We start from the raw sequence: 19456 nt of genomic DNA, 5'->3' as shown, positions 1-19456 counted from the left end.
AACCCTAACCCTTCTTTTTATTTGTTCCATTTGTTTATTTGTTTACCTTGTGAGGCACTTTATCTTCAAGTGTTTGGATGAAAAGTGTCATGAGAATAAAATCCAACTGACTGGATGACCCAAAATAACCCAGTTATAGAGTTCACGTTTAATGACGAAGGCACTGATTACTTGATGGTGTAAATATAATATGTATAAATCAATAAAGTATATTATAATACTGTATGTTATATAGTATGATTTTACTGTCAATTAATTATACTATGTAATATTTTAGTGACAATATATCCAATGGGTTCTGTAACAGGAATTCATCATTTTAATATTTAATCTCCTACACTGCTGCTACTGTATATACTACTATATATATACTATATTTCTTACACTACTGTGATAGTAATTCATATTTTTTGACAAAAAAATGTTAATCAAAGTAGGATATGTTATATTCTGCATGATTAAAGTGTCGATTAAATATTTATTAATTATAATCGCAGTACTTTATGTTAGGTCTGTAAAGAATTCTTAATTTTTGCACTATTTACATACATATTTTATTTCTTACACTATATATATACAGTATAGTATATATATATACTACAGTAGGAATGAAGGATTTTAGGCACTAGCATAAAGTGTGTTGTTTTCACAAACTATAAAAGCCTGTGTTTGTATGTGTTATTGAGATGTCATGACGATCGTGAACAAGCAAGAGACATTTTCCGCTGTCACGTCACTGATTCCACCTGAACAAGAATGTTTGCAGTGACACAGCTGTATTGAACTGGCCGTGTGTGATATTGGCCACAAGAGGGAGCCCTTTTAAAACTTTCACTATTCTATAGGGGCCTGCCTGCGGCCTCCAGGTTGGGCTGGAGGCTGGAGGCTGGGACATAAAGTTCCCCCTGAAGAAAGCCTGGGGGCAGACTTTAATTGGTTGACGAACTGATTTGATTGATCGATCTCTTGTTTTAAATCACCAATGTTCCAACTTTAACTTATTGCTGCACATTTGTACAAAAAATTGTCAGATGAACACATTTACAATCTGGAGTTCAAGTAGCTAAATGTGAACCTCTGAACAAATGGACCTTGACTGCGCTTATAGTGCAACTTCTCACCTCTGTACCTGAACAAACAAAACACCTATCCATGACCCCCCCCCCCCCCCCCCCCTCACACACCTACACATGCAATCACACACCACTTTTGTAACCAAAGGGATAGTTCAGCCAAAAATGAAAATTCAGCCATTATCTACTCAGCACTTTGCCACTGGGGGGATGAAAAAAGTGTTGGAGTCCACAAAAGATTTTAGGAGTTTCATGGGTTAACAGCGTTGCAGCCAAATCCAAAACAATTTAAATAAACGGGGGGGGGGGGGGGGGGGGGTCCGTAAACCCCGTCATTCGCTGATCTCGTCTTGTGATACTCAAAAGAGCTCGCTGATGTCGTCTTAAGGCCAATGTATGCTTCTGCGTTTTGACGGACACGGACAGATAGGACCGCCCTCTCCAACGTGGAACGCCCTCTCCGTGCCTCTCCGAGGCTCCTCGGAGAGCTTTTCGTGCAGCTCTCATTTTTCTAACTACACGTCGAAATGACGGACAGCCCACGGATAGCACTTGGCTGTGATTGGTCCGCTAACGCCAGCATTTCGGAATGGAAACTTCCTGTTCCATTCCCTACATCACAATAAACCAAAATCACAACTACGACTCTATGATTAATGTGACAAGTGTGTTAAGCCAGCGGCGTTGTCCGGCTGACGGTGGCTGGTTAGAGCACTTACAGCATGTGTGTACGGTCACATGAGGTTATAACGAACTTTGATAACGGGGCTAGCGGGCTAGCCACCATGCTAACTGCGGTGGGAACAGCGCAAAAACCCGCTGACTTTAATCCCACGGCTCTCATGACACTGTTTCTCAAACACCGTCAGGTTAGAAGCAAACACTTGGTAGTAGTTAGTATCGGGTGTCCGTGCTGACTGTGTGTGGAAGCTGGGGGGAAGCTAGCTGCCTCCGTGTAGCTTCAAGCTGTTGCAGCTGTTGAATTAGCAACGCAGTTTGGAAACAAGACCGGGGAACCGCTGCGTTAAGACACGATAACAAAAGCATTTTGACCCGCTGGGTGTCACTTTATTCAGCAAAAACTGTCGCGTCATCAACATCCTTTTTCTGTTAGTTGCCATCGTTCACTGTGTGTGAGGAGCCGGGAGGACGTAAATAAACCAGCGTGGACTTCTTCTATATACCTCATGAGGTAGGCTTCTCTAAGCTCGACTTCCGTTTCGCCATCTACTGTTCTGGCGGTGAATTGTTTTCACAACAGAAAGGCTCGTAGAACTATAAATCAAAAAGGGTCCGTCCGATCCGTCCGTCCATCATTCCGAAACGGACTCGGAGAAGCATACTGAGGCCTTTATGCCCTTTGGGGCGGGAAGCACAGAGGGGAGAGTGAGAGCGCGAACGTAAACACGGCTACAGGCTGAGAATATGCCGAAAACATTTGGGCCAAATAGATTTTGTCATTTAGAGTAGAATTTGAATGTCGGGGATTACGGACACTTGGATAATACCACAGGAGCAGTATGGAGGCATTTCATGTTTCTTTTACATTTGAAGAAGTCGTCACCAGTTACTTCAATTACATAGGATGAGGCTGCAACGCTGTTTTCCCCTGAAACTCCAGAAGTGTTTCGTGGACTCAAACACTTCACCCACCCCTCCATCTGCATAGTGGCGAGTAGAGAATGAGTGAATTTCCATTTTTTCGGTGAACTATCCCTTTAAGAGAAAACAAATGTAAACTTATTAATGATCAACGTTTAAAGTAAGTAGGTATTAAAAACCAAGTAGTTGAGTAGTGATATTAACTGGAGTTCAAGCAGCTACATGTGATCCACTGAACAGATGGGCCTGATGTGTTAACGCCTCTAGCTGAACAAACACAGATCTACAACACCCCTCAACACATGCTACTTTTCAACACTTTTAGACAAACCAAATGTGAACCTATTTATGATCGACGTTCCAAGTGATGAATATGATATGACTCATGGTTGATTTAGCTCCTGATGTGTGGAGGAATATTTATTGTGGTGGATCCGAGCTGTTGATTTGAACCATTTGGCTCTGGGTTAATATTCATGCGCACCGCACGCTGATTGGCCGGCGTGCTCAGTGACGTGGAGGCGTCCTCATTCCATATCCAAGGAGCCTGTGCTGGTCCGCTGCATTAAAGGCGGACAGAGCACCATGGGGGAAACTTTTCATACTGACATGTCCGCGCAATGACTGCAGAGAAACGTCAGACTGGGACGAGGCTCCCGGCGTGAGGAGGACAGGACAGGGCCCTTCGAGGCGTGAACCGAGGAGCTGTTGCCATCTGCCGGGGCTGCGGGAGCGAAGAGGCGGCGAAGCAAGCAGCTGAGACCAGTCCCAAGAACCAGCGGTGGATAAAGATCCGGTTCGGCCCATCTGAGTTGAAAGATGAGCTTGTTGTCTGCCATCGACACGAGCGCCTCCGTGTACCAGCCCGCGCAGCTCCTCAACTGGGTCTACCTCTCCCTGCAGGACCCCCACCAGACCAGCGCCTTCGACGCCTTCCGACCCGAGCCCAACTCTTCCCACCCGGATCTCAACTTCAGCAAGACCCCCGGCGCGGCGGAGCTCAGCTCGTCCCTCAACTCCAACTATCTCAACAACTTCTTTCAGCTGCAGCGGAACGAGGTGAACACACGCACGTTCTGGGATCAGGCTTGAAGTTTACCTCAAGAGTTAGTCCGGCTGAATGGACAGTGTGTCAAGCAAATGTTTTAGCGTGTACAGCATTGGCTATTCTGGTAGGATAACCGCCATGATATCTCTAATATGGACAATATGTTCAAATAGTCCTATCAGAGCAGCTTTCTAAAGGTTTGATCCTCTTCAGTGGTGTTGACACTGTAAATCAGAACATTTTAAACTTTTAAAATACTTTATACAACACACAAGAGGGATATAGATCATTCATGCACATTATTAGGCCAAAGAATTACTGAATATGATTCAATAGATTCCGCAGGATGTGGTTACAGCTCAGTTAAACTCTAGTTATAGGAATATTGTAACATATACAAAATTTGCTGAGCTTATTAAAGTTTGACAACGAAGGTTAGACTTTTACTGCATAGTTAAATACTTAAAAATCGCAGAAATATCAATAATACACTTTTAGATCAATAGATGATAGATGGATAGATCGACAAATAGAGAGATAGATAGATAGATAGATAGATGGATAGATAGATAGATAGATAGATAGATAGATAGATAGATAGATAGATAGATAGATAGTTTTATAGAAGCAGGTGGACAGTGCAAAATCATTAACAGTGGAAGAATATTGATGCTATGATACTAATACATTATATCAAATACACACTTGGAATTCACAGACATCAAACAAGTAATTCAGGATGATGATTCATTCTGTTTGCAGCATCCTGGTAAGTCATGGCTCAAATTAAAAGTGAAACTGGCGTGCAAAAAATAAACAGACATGCCTCTGATCAGAGAGGTGCAGGCAGACGGATGGGAACAGATTCCCCTGCAGGCCTCTCCTGTCTGGAGAGCTCGGACGGACCACTGCAGCAGCAGCAGCCTCTAGCTGAGGTCTGCTGTCTCTGGCTCCTGCAAATAGACCAGGTTATGCAAACAAAGTCAATCCCTGTTTATATATTGTCTATTTTTATAGCTCCGAGTAATTTTAGGGACAAACATGCCGATAATGTCTGCGGGGGTGCCAACCTGATATGGTGGACCTCGCCGTGCAAGAAGGAACCCCATCACCACACCCCTCAGCTGCACCCACGGACATGCACACTCAAGGAATAATCACATACTGCTGGATAAATGGCAGTGTAAAAAGTATACAGTGTACAGTATACTGCAGCTGAGCTCCTTAGATCTATGTCACTGGGAAGCTATGCATTGGAATCGCTAATGGTGGGATGGATGGTGCATTCGCCCTTCTAGCGCCGGTGTCTATTATTATGGTGTCTGACCACAGAGGCCCTTTGAAGTGATTTAACATGAAACAGTCCTCTGGAAACTGGGTGTATACATTATACATTACGTGCAATTGTGTAATGCCATTCAATCCGCTGAGGGAACACACGTAGGGTCTGGAAGCAGTTTGAGGGGTGGGGGTGGGGGTGGGGGTGGGGGGGGGGGGGGTGGGGCATTTTGCAACTCGCTATACTGGCTAAGCCAAGAAAAATAAACAACAGCAGGGATTTGATTACGAGATGAGTAATGCAAAATGTGGTTGTATTTTTGCAGCAAAGGATCACACAACAGTCGAGTTTGCGTGAAAAACGACAAATTAATGAATGTGTTGTTTATCGGGAATTCGACAAGTCTTCACCGTCTCATGCGCTGACAGCTTTGTGTAAACGTCTTAACCCTTATCTATCGGCTGAGAAGACAAATGCTTTGATGTGACATTTAAACATGTATTCTGCCTCAAATCAGTCCCCCCCCTTTGAGAGTTTCCTCCAGATACCACAGCTCTGGCTCAAACGTATCAGTGTGTGCTCGCCCCCTGCTGTGCAACACATCATCCTGTGACCTGTGAAAGCAGTGACACACAAATCTGCTGTAGTTGTCCCCCTCGATTTGGACACACAGTGACTGGTAATGATATCAGTTTAGTCCTATTTGTGTTGGAAAATATGCACATAAACACACAACGTCCCGAGCAGTCAATCGTCGCACACACTCACACTCGCACTCACCGACACACAAAATAAACAGGCTCACCCCACCATTAGCAGATGTATGTGAAGTCTGTTTCCTCTGGCCTGACAGTCACAGATCTCAGGGCCAAACTGGAAGAAATGTGAAACACAGTTTCCTGTTTTGTATTTGTTAAAATAATCTTACAGTCTGCACCAAAGACTTGAGTTTAGCAAACATGCTCATTTCCACAAAGTGAGAGCTAATCCATAACACAGAAATACACTGAAGATAAAACTCTTGGCGGATGGAAAACCTGAGACGCCGCAGAGCCGTAACGGTTGATTTACGATGACCACATGTAATAAATGAACATGAGTCTTGAAGCTGGAGCTGGTTAGCAAGACAATCTCGTCGCCTGCAGATAAAGCTTTGGCTCTCTGTGCCGGCCATGTTGCCAAGGCTCCTGGGCTGTGCAGCATTTAAACATCGACATTAACACACAGAAAACCCGTGACCTCGAATTAGGCGTGACCGGCCCGGGATGACGGAGCCTTTATTTGGGGGATTTCATGCACTCAGTGATGTTTTTATTTGCAAGTTGTACAGTTAAAATGCCAAATGTGAAGGCAGATGACTAGTGAGACTTGTTAAACCATCAACTTGTCTAATATCAGCATCACTTCACCCAGAGGTCAATCCCTGTGTGTACGTTTCTGGATTGTATTTCAACAGAAAGAGGCAGACGTGTCTGAACAGGGAAAAGTGCAGGCGTCGCTCTCCCTGTTATTAATATTCAGCGGGCATCTTTCATGGATTCACCGGGCCCTGTGGCATGCATGCAGCCCAGTGCTCTGTGGCTCCGAGCAGACTCCAAACACTGACCACGGCTAGTTTACCGCCAACAGCGCATGGCGACATTGCTGATGCTCCGCAGGCTGACGAGGGAACATGCCTCCCATCTTGTTTACAATGAGTCATCCTCTGTGAAGTCCCGTCCTTCTCTGTGGACATGCTCAGTACTTTTCCAGCTCATGAGCACAGCTGGGCCTCTCGCCAGATGTTCTGAATTTAATGAGAGAAATGATCTTGGAGGATCTTGGGTTTTTTGTTTTTTTTCTACTTTTCTTTGCCCAACAGAAAAAATAGGACATAAAGGAAATTGATGATTAATGTCAGCGTTATGAGATATGGTACCTTGCATTTGGCATAAATACTGTGTATCAAACATGACGGTTGGAAATTGTACGTGAATCGAATGTGCAGGCGTCCCAGGATTGTTTTTAATAATACCCTGTCTGATGTTATTCTCATTTTTATAGGCCTTAAACAACAACGTGTACAAGAACGTGTCGCCCTATGGCTCCCTGAACAACATAGTGGACGGACTCAACTCCCTGACGGACCATTTCTCAGACCTCTCCCTTTCCGCGGAGCAACGGAAACCCAACAAAAGACCCCCACCCAACTACTTGTGCCACCTGTGCTTCAACAAGGGCCATTACATCAAGGACTGCCCTCAGGTGAGACTCATGAAACTCATATGACTTAATCCAGGCTTCAGAATTCGCTAATAATCATCATAGAAATCCCTATTGGTGGGTGTCCATACATTTGCATTGTTAAGTCACACAGGTATATTTTGTATTGCAGTTAATTATGTGGCTTGAGACTTCTTCAGTCTTTTCACTTGATCCATACAAGCAGAAAAGTTAAACTTGTTTCAGCCAATGCTTCTCTGCCTCTCTCTCTCTCTCTCTCTCTCTCTCTCTGGTCTGACCTACTTGTTAAACAGGCCGGCCTCTGTCCTCACTGGTCATGTGTGTGAGTGAGTGTGTATTTGTGCGCTTGTGTGAATCTTAACTGCTGCAGCATCACACTACGTGACACTATCTGCAATAACCGTGATGAAGAAACCTGAGGGGCGAGTTCAAGAGTCAGAGGTGAAGACGAAGCTGTCTGTCTCGGTGCTGGTGCCGGGGTTAGTTGTGTGAGTTTACAAAGGATCTGAGAAACCATGGACAAATGCTTTGACATCCATTTTTTCTGACAAGCAGCTGAAAGTTATTACATTCATCCGCAAGGTTACAGTTGCATTTCACTGCCTTCCAGTTTTCCACTGATTCAATTTTCAGTTTCTTATTTTGTGAGGCACCATGGTAAATAAATCCCCCTTGAGCTGGAGCATGGAGGCAACAGCACTCTAATGTGTGACTAATGGGCTCCCAGCTGTTGTCATCTCCTGAAACTCATCTCGGAGAGCACCGAGAGAATTTTTAGGATTTAAATAATCGCCGTCAGTTTACTTAAAATGAGATCTGGGTAAAAATGTCTGTTAGAGAATAAGGCTGGTTGGTTTGAAAAAAGATGCACATATTGTGTTCATGAAGTGGCATTGTGTGATGTTGTTGGAGACGGAATGAGCCGTTAAACTGCTGTGGTGTTATACAGCTCCGTGCTCTCTGTGTCTCTCCTTTATAATCTCCCCCCCCCCCGTTTATTCTCTCCCTTTCTCTGGGTGAGGTGCAACAGTCCAACCCCAGTCCTGGGTTTCTTTTGCATGGAATGGTAATGAGGAGCAGATGTGATATTAAAATGCTTTGACTTTTCTTTATGACATATGATGACTGTGTCTCGGGGGGTCTGTAAAAGACCAGTGTACTGATGAAATATCTTCTGGACAGCTCCAAACTCGGCTGTGTGTGAGTTAGATCATCCACTGACAACTCCGACGGGGAATATTGGGCTGTTGTATATCATTCAACATGTAACGTTTGCCTTCCTTTTTCCTTTATGTAATGCTGGAGATGTTGATGTGACCATTGATCAAATGATATGGAAACCCAGCCCTGGAGCAGGTGTACATTAAGTCATACTCAATCTAATCTGTTTATTATGTTTTCCATATGAAGGAATTTCCAAAACAGTGTGCTTTACTCATCTTCGGTGTGCCATTGTAAAAGGAAAAGGCTAGAACGTTGCACTAAACAATGTTGTGCTAAACTAAACCCTATTAAACATAAAGCCCTGGACTGTTAAATCAATCTGGCTGTTGATGTAAGCATTCAGGGGTGGAACTCAAAATCACTCTCAGCCGTCTTCTGGTTTATATTTCAGCCGTTCGTTAAACTGCCAACAGTAAGTCAAAAAGCAGCAAAGTCCCCAAACAGCCTCCACACCTACACAGACCAACACCAGCTCTCTTACGCAGGTCTCCCTTGGGATCTTTCTCAACATAAATTCAACTTCCATTTGTGCTACATCACTTACACCTACTGCCCAGTCACCTGTCACTGCACGCCTCTATCACAGAGGATCAGGCTCGGCCTAAACCAGCTGAAGACCCAAATAACAGATGTGTCTTGCAAGAGAAACACGAGTTTTTCAACAAGAGTTATTCAACGCAGCTTTCAGCCAACACCCGTGTAACTTTCCAAGCAACATTTTCTTACTGTCTGACAAAGTGCGGCGATCGTTTGTGTGCCCGTGGAGTTTCTGGTATCTGCCGGCACTGGAATGCATTCGAGGATGAATGCATCACGGCCAGTAGTTTGTCCTGTCCAGAGCATCTTTGCCAATGAAAACAGAGGCTCCTGCTTCACAGAGCAGCGCTAAAGTTTGTCGTCCAGGTCCAGCGTTGTACAGTCTTTCTCCTCTACATCACCTCTGCATGTTTTATTTTCCTCTTCTGTGCTGTGACTTTTATCACTGAGCTTAGATGTTTTCAGACAGACACAGGATGACATACATCTTGTTCAAATTCCATCACTTATACCTAAATATTATATAAAAGATAGATAATAAAAACATGACTCTATTTATATAGTGCTTTTGCAGTCTAATTGACCTCTCAATGCACTTTACTGTTCAAGTCGCACTCACCGATGCATTCAGAGCTTCTATACGCAGCGCTTTTTATGTCTATTCATAGAGTGTTGGCACAGCCATCCGGGGGAATTTGGGGTTCGGCATGTTGTTCAAGGACACTTCAGAATGTAGACTGTAGGTGCTGGGGATCGAACATCGACTTTCTGAGCCGTGGACTCTTGGGGAAGTTTTTTAAGATTTACTCTGGTAAAAACCAGTCAGAAAGTCTTAAGAAAATAGCTACTGTATTTTGGGGTTTTGTTTTTTTATGGGATTAGTTCACAAAAGGAAAGTAAAGAATAACACCTTCATTATTTTTAAATAGTGGTGTGGGCAGCTGTATGTTTGCTTTTCCTTATTTCCTGTCTCCCTTCAACCTCCGTCCAGATTTTGCTTTAAAACCACTGCAGCTCTACAAAAGACTGAGCAGCTGAAGGAGTCTTGTATTCAGATAATGGTGGATCCATCAAACAGTTAAAGTTTTCTCTACCCTCTCTGTTTGTTCTGGGAGACTTGAGTTAGGCGATTAAATAGTTGAGGTGACTGAAGTGTTTATGCATCACTTTAAATTTAAGACCTCTTTTCGTTACTACATGTTAATACTGGAAATACACAGAGGAGTGCAGTGCTGAGAGAGTAGGGCAGGGGTAGCGGATTCAAAGCCACAGGCCTGGCAACAGCTGCCCAGTGCTCCCTGTCATGGGGACAGAGGTGTTATGTAAACTGTCTTTTATTCGGAAAATGAGGTCGCCCCCCCCCAGTTATGAGCAGAATGCCCCTCACTGCCTCACTTTGGCCCCCTTCCAAGATATCTTCCACTTGCGCTCATGATTCGGTTCTGCCCAGTGGACTAATCCCCTCAGCAGTTGGCCCCACCTCTGAGTGATCGAAACGATGCATTCAGTGGCATCTTCTTGCTATGTGTCTGTGTAGAGAGATTAACACATGGAAAATGTCACTGCCAGAATGCAGGTTTTTGGAGGTGTGGGGGGAGGCTGCTGCTGCTGCTGCTGCTGCTGCTGTGTAGTGGTGTGTGTGTAGTGGTGTATTTGTGTGTGTGTGTGTGTGTGTGTGTGTGTGTTTGCTGGTGTGTGTGGAGTTATTTTGCCCCACTCATGGTTGTAATGCATTCCCCTGGTTCAGTCCCTCAGAGTTACAGTTTCCTGGGCATGTTTTTGTTCCATTTTCTTGGCAATTTCTGATATTTTGAAACTGGAGGAATACTTATTTTTATAGAAACTTACGGGCCAAAAATCACTGACACAACATTTATCACTGCTGCTACTGCTGTCATCCTATTGCCTATTTCGGTTGAAGCCTGGAAATGTCATATCAAATGATATACATTGTTTTACAACTTTAAGGGACTCTGAATTAAGAAATATACACTCTTACTGTATTAAAGGAACTGATCCGAACTAATCTGTAACATGATTGAAGCAAAGAGATCAGTTTTTCCAGTTTTGCCCACAAGCAAAGAATAAAAAAATATTGGAGAATTCTCTCATATGAATTAAACTAAAGAACTGATTAGGCTTTGATGGTCGAGGTTAAAGGTCAAGGTCAGTACGAGCCCACAAGATACGAACACATTAATTATTAGAATTTTAAATGTCTAATAGGATAAAGTGATTACATTTAATGTTCAAGGGGTCAAAGTTCAGCTTCACTTTGAGCTTCATAATGTGCAAAAAAAACTTTTCTTGCAATTATTTCACTACATAACTCATGAGCACAAGGGGAGATTGTGATCACAATCCTGCAACTTGACTGGTTTGCGGAGGCGTGCGACCGTGAGGCGATGGTTTCTAGTTTCTTTCAAGTTCTAATATCTGATTCACGATACTGACAGATGAAACAATGTTCATGGCGAGTTGACAAAGTGTAAAACGTGCCTCATGTGTGACAAATGCTGATCTGCAACAAATCATTCAAATATCAAATGAACAAGGATTTATTCCAAAGTCCATGATTTCCTGTTTGATTTTAATCAGTGCATGTGCTGACAGTTCCTCTCCTCACTTCCCCTCTGATTTGGCCACGCCTGATTCTCCTCTAGCATGGATCTGATCTGTATGTGGGACCATGTGCCAATTACCTTGATGGACCTCACACCTCATGTGGTTTTTCAGCAGCAGTCTGACAAATGGTCGCCATAATCTCCCATAACAGTGTCAACACAGAGACCTGAGGGGAGCTGCGAAATGAGGGGGCCTCTTCACACCAGAGGCAAATCCCGCTTTGAGTAATAATGTCTGACTTGGTGCTTTTCCTTCGGTTGTTGCGATAAACTTGATGACTTGTCATTACTGCGGAACCACTTTGTCTACAATAACAAACACTGGCGGTTCTTGTTTTGACGAAATGTTTTGGGTTTTATATCTCCCAGTGTTTGCCTCTCACAGAGCACTGATCCCTCTTTCCGAATCGCCTGGCAGCCGCGTGGGGGATAATTGTGCAACTGCTTTGTTATAGTGTTTCAGCTTGTTGTTGTACAAGGAGATGGGAGTTGAGTAGGGGTATAATGTGTCAAATACACATCGCCAGTTTATATTTTACCCCTGTTACATCACCGCAAAGCCCAGTCTTTGCGCTTCAGTCTTCGAAAACAAGTATTACAGCCCTCTGTGTGAAAACCCAATTTCCTGCAGTGTGAAACTCAAATATTAATTGAATCGGTTTGTCTGTAGATGAGTTCCTGCTATGCACAATGTACTTTCTCTACCTTTTCTCTAACAGGTTTATTCTAAGATTTTGGAGGTTGGGAAATTATTAAAAACACAGCTTGAAGCCAGCAGTTCCACCATCTACTCCTTTTTTAGGGTTTTTCGTACAGGTATGTTTTATAGATCTAAAAGTCTGAGGTGGATATTTTTATTAAAGGAGGGCAGATTACCACAACCACATCTGGAAGAGAGAGTGTCGATGGTGTTATATGGTTGGACTTTCAGCTGTATCAGTAATCAGAACCAGCCTAAGTGCCTTGCTTGTGGGTAACTGTGGAGGATAAAAGGATGGAAAACTGTCTTATTCACTTTACCCAGTTGATTTTTTTTAATCCTTGGCTGGATCTGGCATTTAAACCAACGCTTCATCCTCTTCCTTTGCAGAGAATTCGGTTCATAACCTGGCCTGTAGCTTCCTTTAAAAGAAAAGAAAAATTCCAGCCCAATCTCAAGTCCAGTTTAATAAAAGCTCTGCCTCAAGCCTCTGGCAAAACATTTGTCAACTCTTGTATTGGAAGCAAATGCTTTTCAATCGTCTCAAATTTTGCCAGCCGTCTATTATAATAGCCCATCCAGTGCTGATTATTCAACAGCAGTAGATTATTATCTGGAGATGATTGCTGTCCCCTGGAGGATAATGTTCTGGAGAGGAGAAAGAGCAAAGATCCTACATCTGTCCTTTACCCTTGAGTCCTGCCTTCAGAAAGATATCTATAGTGTAATCATGTATTTACCATGTCCTCTGCCTCCACCAGCTGTTTTGTGTCTCTGTGCATCCTGCAGTTTGTTAACCCTGTTCATACACAATCTCTCAACATTGCAGTCACACTTTTGTCATAAGAGAGTGTTTCATATTTTACCCCCATGATCTCTGGGCCCCGGCGGGCCTTTTCTGACATGGCTGCAGTCATTTGCTGTGAGCGGGGAGGCAGATTGGATGTGTCGTTGTCATGGAGCAGAGTGCCTCTCGAGTTTGTCAGTGTCGCACAGAGACACGGAGAGGGTCGAGTTCAAAAGCCTGCGAAGGGCACGATAGCCGAGGGAGACAGCGAGCCAGCGAGAGGGGACAGAGGGTGCTTCCTCTGAACGGAAATCAAAGTTAAAAGAATGATAAAAGTGCAGTTTCCTGCCAGCTGGTTTGTGTTCTGTACAGAAATCCCATTCTTCCTCTTAGTTTCTGCTGAGACAACAATTGGACCACTTCCTGTTTTGGGAACTGTGATACTTATAACCCCATCTCTGGGAGGCGGTGCGCTGTTACATTTACCATGAGGCAGGTAAACTCACAGCTGCTCTCGGGTAAAATGTTGAAACATGATGAAATGATCCCAACCTATCATCAGGAGGGAGCTGTCTAAAGACAATATACCATCCTCTGACCAAGCGTCAGCTAAGCCAAAGTCAAAAGATATGATTTATCTCATTTTAGGCGAAGCTAAGTTGACAAAAAGTCCATCAGCTGTCTCCTCTAAAGTGCCTTTGTTCCTTCTATCATCTGAGTGACCAATCTTTAACACAACACCAGTATCCTGGATGTTTATTTTATGTTAGCTTAATTAGGAAAGTTTTCCTCTTATGTAATACTTTGTTATATGAAGCTGTTTTTCCTGCCACGCTGCTGAGCCAGCACTTCAAAACGCAGGATGGTGTTAATAAATGAAAATAAACTGAAGAGTGTTTGGGGCAGTTGCTCGTCACTTTACTTTATGCGAGCTTGTCTTTGAAGGATGAGAGAAACCAGGGTCACCTCAGGTTTTCCCTTTTCATCTCCTTTAGGCACCAATTTATAGCACCTTAGCATGAACCTCTTTAAAAATATAACATCTTACTTTTATACTATTTCACTTCTTCAGCCAAACATCTTCAGAATACCGGTGAACTTGTACAGTTTAACAACACTTTGACTAGTCAACACAGCTATAGTGTCATGAGGGTCAGCCGCCATACACTGAGGCCTCAGGAACTCAGACAGGATGGTTCACCTTTCACTGACAGAGGGGGGGTAGACATGAGAGGGGCAAAGGTCGGGCTTTCACTACACCATGATGTCCTGTTAGCACTCCAGGGCCGGAGTGCTTTGTTCGCTCATACCAGGGATGTCACAGGGCCAGAGATTTGGAAGTTGGTACCAATGCCCCTGAAATTCCATGATACTCAGAATCCGTTTACACTGACTAACATGGTGACAGAGCAGTCGAGTGAAAACATCTGTTTACAAAGTTACTAGTTGATTTTGGTAATGACGATAGCCTTCTTAAGTAATTAGCGTCCAACACCATTAGGTTACAGAAATCCAAAACCGAAATTTTGAGAAACTCATAATTTTAACTGAAAAATAGAACTGGATGTCATCGGAATGCACAATAGATGTTACTAAAACTAATGATAACCTGTCCTATAAGCAGCATATCTAGAGAGAATCAAATGGGTCCCAAGAATGATCCCTGGGGGACTCCACACACAAATTCACCTTCTGAGACTGATACAGTCCTGCCAGTGAGATTAAGCTACTTTAACAGACACTAAACATGAGTCGTTTACATTATCACCTACACGTTGATGGCTACCATTATAAAGACTCTGCCCACTTTAACTTATTTGTGAGCTGAGAAAGTTAGAGGGTGTAAACAACTCTGGGATGGACCAGAGTCTAACATGTCAAACCCACAGACTCATCCATCAACATCAAACCGCCATCTTTTTTTTGGGCTTATCTCCACTGGTTGATCGGTATGTGGTCAAACTAATTGCTCCCCGTAGCAGCACCAATTCTTGACACAAATCAACAAGAGGGATTCTTCCATGATCTGAGTCACACTGACGGAGAGGACGGACAAGCAGACCGACTGACATAGACACTGTGAAGCTGTGAGCGCTGGCACACAGGACTGGATATGGTGTCAAGAGATCAGGGACTGACACTGCTGGCTTTGTGTCGCGCTTGAATGGGCACCTTAGGGAGAGACTGTGGCTCTGAATGGGCACCATTGGGGAAAGCCCTAGTGGTGGGAATGGATTCTGGTAATTAAGGCAGTCATTGTATGTCTGTAGGATCTTCTAGACGGAGAGGTCAGGAAGGCAGACCTGTATTGTTCCCCCCTCAAGGCGCTCAGTGCATCACAGTGGTGCGTCAGACTCAAGTATGTTTGGATACAGTCTTGGATCTTTTGGAGAAAAAAGATTTACAACAACAAACCATATAGGCTGTCCTATAGTTGGTATGAATGTCAGCATATAGACTATAGGGGCCTCTTCTGTGGTTTAAATTTTGTTACTTTTTTTCTACCTCTCCTTCTCTCTTTATGTTTAAGTATCATCGAGTTCTTTTCTGTCAGGACCCCAGGAGCTCCAGCTCTCTCAGGAATCAGGGCTGTGCTTGAAACACAGTTTTCATCAATATGTAAAGTCACAGGGATGTGAGCCCAAATCAGCTGTCAACAGTGTATTATGGTGACATGCAGTGTTTTAGTTATTTAAAAAAAAAAAGTGGAAAGTAATGCAAAGAGACACGGTATGCAAGCCCACAAATGGCTTATTCATTACCAGCTGTTAAAAGACATAAAACGGAATTTACAGCGTCAAAACATATTCCGTATGTACAGATGATTATGTAAAGAGGAAAACTTACACAACAGATGTTCAACCCGTTGTAAAGATGTTGTGACTGGATTTTTTACTTAGTGTACTTAAAAATAAAAGACCTACATTTTCTCTTCTCTCAATCTGCATGTGCTGCCCTGTAGTGTGCCGGGAAGTTTCTGGCAAGGATGAGGGCTGAGGGGGAGGTGCACCATGGGAATTTTGTTTTTACTGGGTGACCCCCTGATCTTCCTTCCAGTCGCAGCAAAAGGCTCTGAAAGGCCGGCATCTGTCTCTGCTCCAACACTCACTCAGTCAGCCAGGTTAGCCAGGAGAGAGGGACAGATGCCCTGGAAACAGATAAGGCTTATCAGGGATGCTGGAGACGGCTTTTCTCCCTCACAGCGTCGTGGCAGACAGGCAACTTTCACCACCGCGGTAAACAGCTGTGGCCACTACCTGTCACCATATTTTATTTTTGAGGGGGTTATACAGAGAAAGAGCCTTTATAGGGAGAGCACTGAGAAACCATATAGGGCCATAGGTCCAATATAGCATTGACACCGAGTGACACTGAGATTAGCAACACACGTGTTCAGTATATCTGGCAGAGTTACATACAGAAATACACATACAGACACACACACACACACACACACACATCTGCAAATGTTACATGGAAACATAGAAGGCAGTTGTGTGAACTTCCTGTGGAGGAGATGTTTTGTGCACCTCTGTCCGCCCCAGTCTGTCACCCAACCTGCTCTTGTCATTCACTGGCCTGGTAACCCAATGCCAGCCTACAGCTGCACAGCTTCTTGGGCTTACTGGGACCTCGGCAAAGGCCAGAGCTGGGAGAGGGCAGGGGGGAAATTCACACCCGTAGCCTCACGTAGCATTTGCCCATAACCCTCTGTAGATATGGTAAGTGTGTAGGAGTATGGTGAACTTATCCTATGTCTGTGAAATGGAGGCAGCGACCTTGTCGAGCTTGAGTGTTGATGGAGCTGAGCTTCTGAGTTCAACCAGGACAAATTCCAAGGCCCCAGTTGGCTCGTACTTTTGTTTTCTATGAATGAAGCATGAAAGGATTCTGTCAATAACATCAGTTTAAAGAGAGTGTTGCTGTGAGCCTCATGCTCAACTCTCAGAGAATCCTTCAGTCTCCCGAGAACATGATACTGAGATCCGTGGCTGATTAGGGAAGCTGGGATGTGGAAATCGAGGAATCTGGGAATAGAGTTCTGACAAAGTGCACTCTTGCACAGCGATACGCCTCTGCAGCTGTCTTGGACACGAATGACGTAGGTTTGTTACTAAGGAGAAAACATTTGACGTGCACACATTTATACTCACATGCACATGTTTGTAATGTCTACACGTTGTGTAGCAAGCCTTTATAATAAGAGTCAGAATAATACAAGCTCTTGGGGGAACATTGAATTTCATATTAATCTATATATTTTCAGAGGAATAAAAATATCCTATTATTTTGGAAAAACAAACGTTAGCGCATTCATTATCATAATATTGAAATAATCTGCCTGCAACTACACATAATACCAAACCCCTACCCTCAGTTTATCAAAACAACCAGAAATTACAGGTCACCCGATTTCATTTGCAACCAACAACATCATTAAAGATGCCTTAGCAGGGATTTGCTTTAATCTAAATCAACAAGATCACCATATTGTAATGTCAACATCGTCAATTTTCTTTTTCTTTGGTTTTTTCACAAGCTGCATTGTTTCCTATAACTAGAAAATGAAACTATCTACTAATCTAAGCCACAATATATTGTCAAAAACACATGGATATCAGTGGGTAGTGAATACAAAGCGCTTATCTAATTCAACTGTTTTTAGTTACATTTAAAATGGAAGGAATAAGGATATAATTGGAATAGTTCTATGAACCAGTATCCTGTACTTGTAAGTTCACATCAGAAGAGGGTTTCCACAAGGTCTGGAAAAGTCATTATATTCTTAATTTCAGGCCTTAATAAGTCTAAATAAGATAAAATAAATGTAAATATGTTAAAATATCGTGTGATAGGTCAATTAGGTCTTAAATGTGTTCCGTGACATGTCTTGGCGATGAGCAAAGTGTAATGTGTGTTGTAGTTATTTTAAACAATACAGATATTAGCACGTCAGAAAACTACGGACAAAAATAGTTGAGTTTACAAACACCTTGGTCAGAATTTATCTCAGTAAACTCAGTTTGGCTGTGGGAAAGACTCTGGATATATTCGGTCTCTACCTGTAGTTTCAGAGAAAACGTGGAATTTTGAGGGTCATTCATTACTATGCTCCTTGACCATATCTAAGTGCCCAGCTCTTTTTGGCACAGATGGTATTTAAAAGCACATAATACCTCTTTTGATACTTTCTGGCACAGCCTTTCCACTTATCTACATGACTAATAACTGTGGGATGTTTTATCTTTGCTACAGCTGCTTTGATTTACCTTTTCCCTGTGTGATATCTCAGCATGTCAAAAAAGAGACTAAACATGCGGTAAGTTATATGCCCCGACTCGTTGAGGGACTGTCGACTCTGAGAAAATGTTCAAATCGAGACTCTTGAGCTCTTGTTCTATTTTAACATCGTGAAAGATATTTCTTTTTTTTGTGCGTGTGCCGTCACAAAATATCTGTCTCCTACAGTAAAAATACACACGTACAGAACACACTCATGTTCTTTAGTCACTTTTGGGAACTTCATAGCTTTGATTTCCTGTAGACTCACCCACGACTTGCCTAATCCTAACCCTCACACGTCATCATAAGATAGCTCTAACTTCCTGACCATACCCTAACCCTACCTCTAACCACTGACCCAATTGAGGACAACCTTATTCCACAATTGGACGAGCCGTCCACTGGATTTATGTCAACAGGACATTGACTTACATTTGTTGTGGACAGTTTAACCAAAACATTATCCCTAACCTAACCAATTCATGCCTAACCCCAATTGTAACCTAACCGAAATTCACATCTGACCACTGACCTTAACCAGGACCTCAGAAAAGGCGTTTTGCCTCGTTGGTCCCCATGAGGTCTGCTGGGCCTGACGAGGTCAGTGTTTACACTCTAAAAGGTCCTTAAGAGGTAACAAAAACTAGTGTACACACACCCACACAGAAGGAGTATTTAGAGGCCATTTCCTAGAATGAACTATTTTGGTGTCTCCATGGGACTGGAAATGGACTTGTGGTTATCCGTTAAAACAGTTGGAGTCGTTGTCCTCTCAAAATTCAAAATTCTCCTGTGTGTGTAACAGTGAGATAACAAACCTGTTTATAAAACCTGTGACCTCAGTGGTTAAACCCAGAAACCCACAGGGGGAAAACTTGTAACCCTAAGAATCACTGCTCACTTAAAATATTTGGCCTTAGGTCGTTTTAAGTTCTGTGCCGTCCTCCTTACACAGACGGCCCCGCTCGGTGACAGTTGTTGCACATGCATGGGGTTATAATCCCCTGAGGAAATATTGCTCTTACATAAGTAAAGTTTTCCTATATAGCTGTTGGTCTGCTTATACACTGAGTAGG

The 19456-nt window shown here is 43.2% G+C and overlaps 1 protein-coding gene across 1 annotated transcript in view; it reads left to right on the top strand.

Annotated features, from left to right (window-relative positions):
• Positions 1 to 3247: 3247 nt before the first annotated feature.
• The window catches only part of zcchc24 (zinc finger, CCHC domain containing 24), a 33125-nt gene continuing 16916 nt past the window's right edge, over positions 3248 to 19456 (top strand). The window contains exons 1-2 of the mRNA XM_053436021.1: positions 3248 to 3734; positions 7046 to 7246. Of these exons, the coding sequence (XP_053291996.1) occupies positions 3495 to 3734; positions 7046 to 7246 (441 nt within the window). The 5' untranslated portion in view covers positions 3248 to 3494. The remainder of the gene's footprint in view (positions 3735 to 7045; positions 7247 to 19456) is intronic.

This window comes from Pleuronectes platessa, chromosome 12, assembly GCF_947347685.1.
Source record: "Pleuronectes platessa chromosome 12, fPlePla1.1, whole genome shotgun sequence".
Taxonomy (NCBI): domain Eukaryota; kingdom Metazoa; phylum Chordata; class Actinopteri; order Pleuronectiformes; family Pleuronectidae; genus Pleuronectes; species Pleuronectes platessa.
Note: the sequence above shows the minus strand (reverse complement) of the source record. Positions and strands in the feature narration are given on the sequence as shown.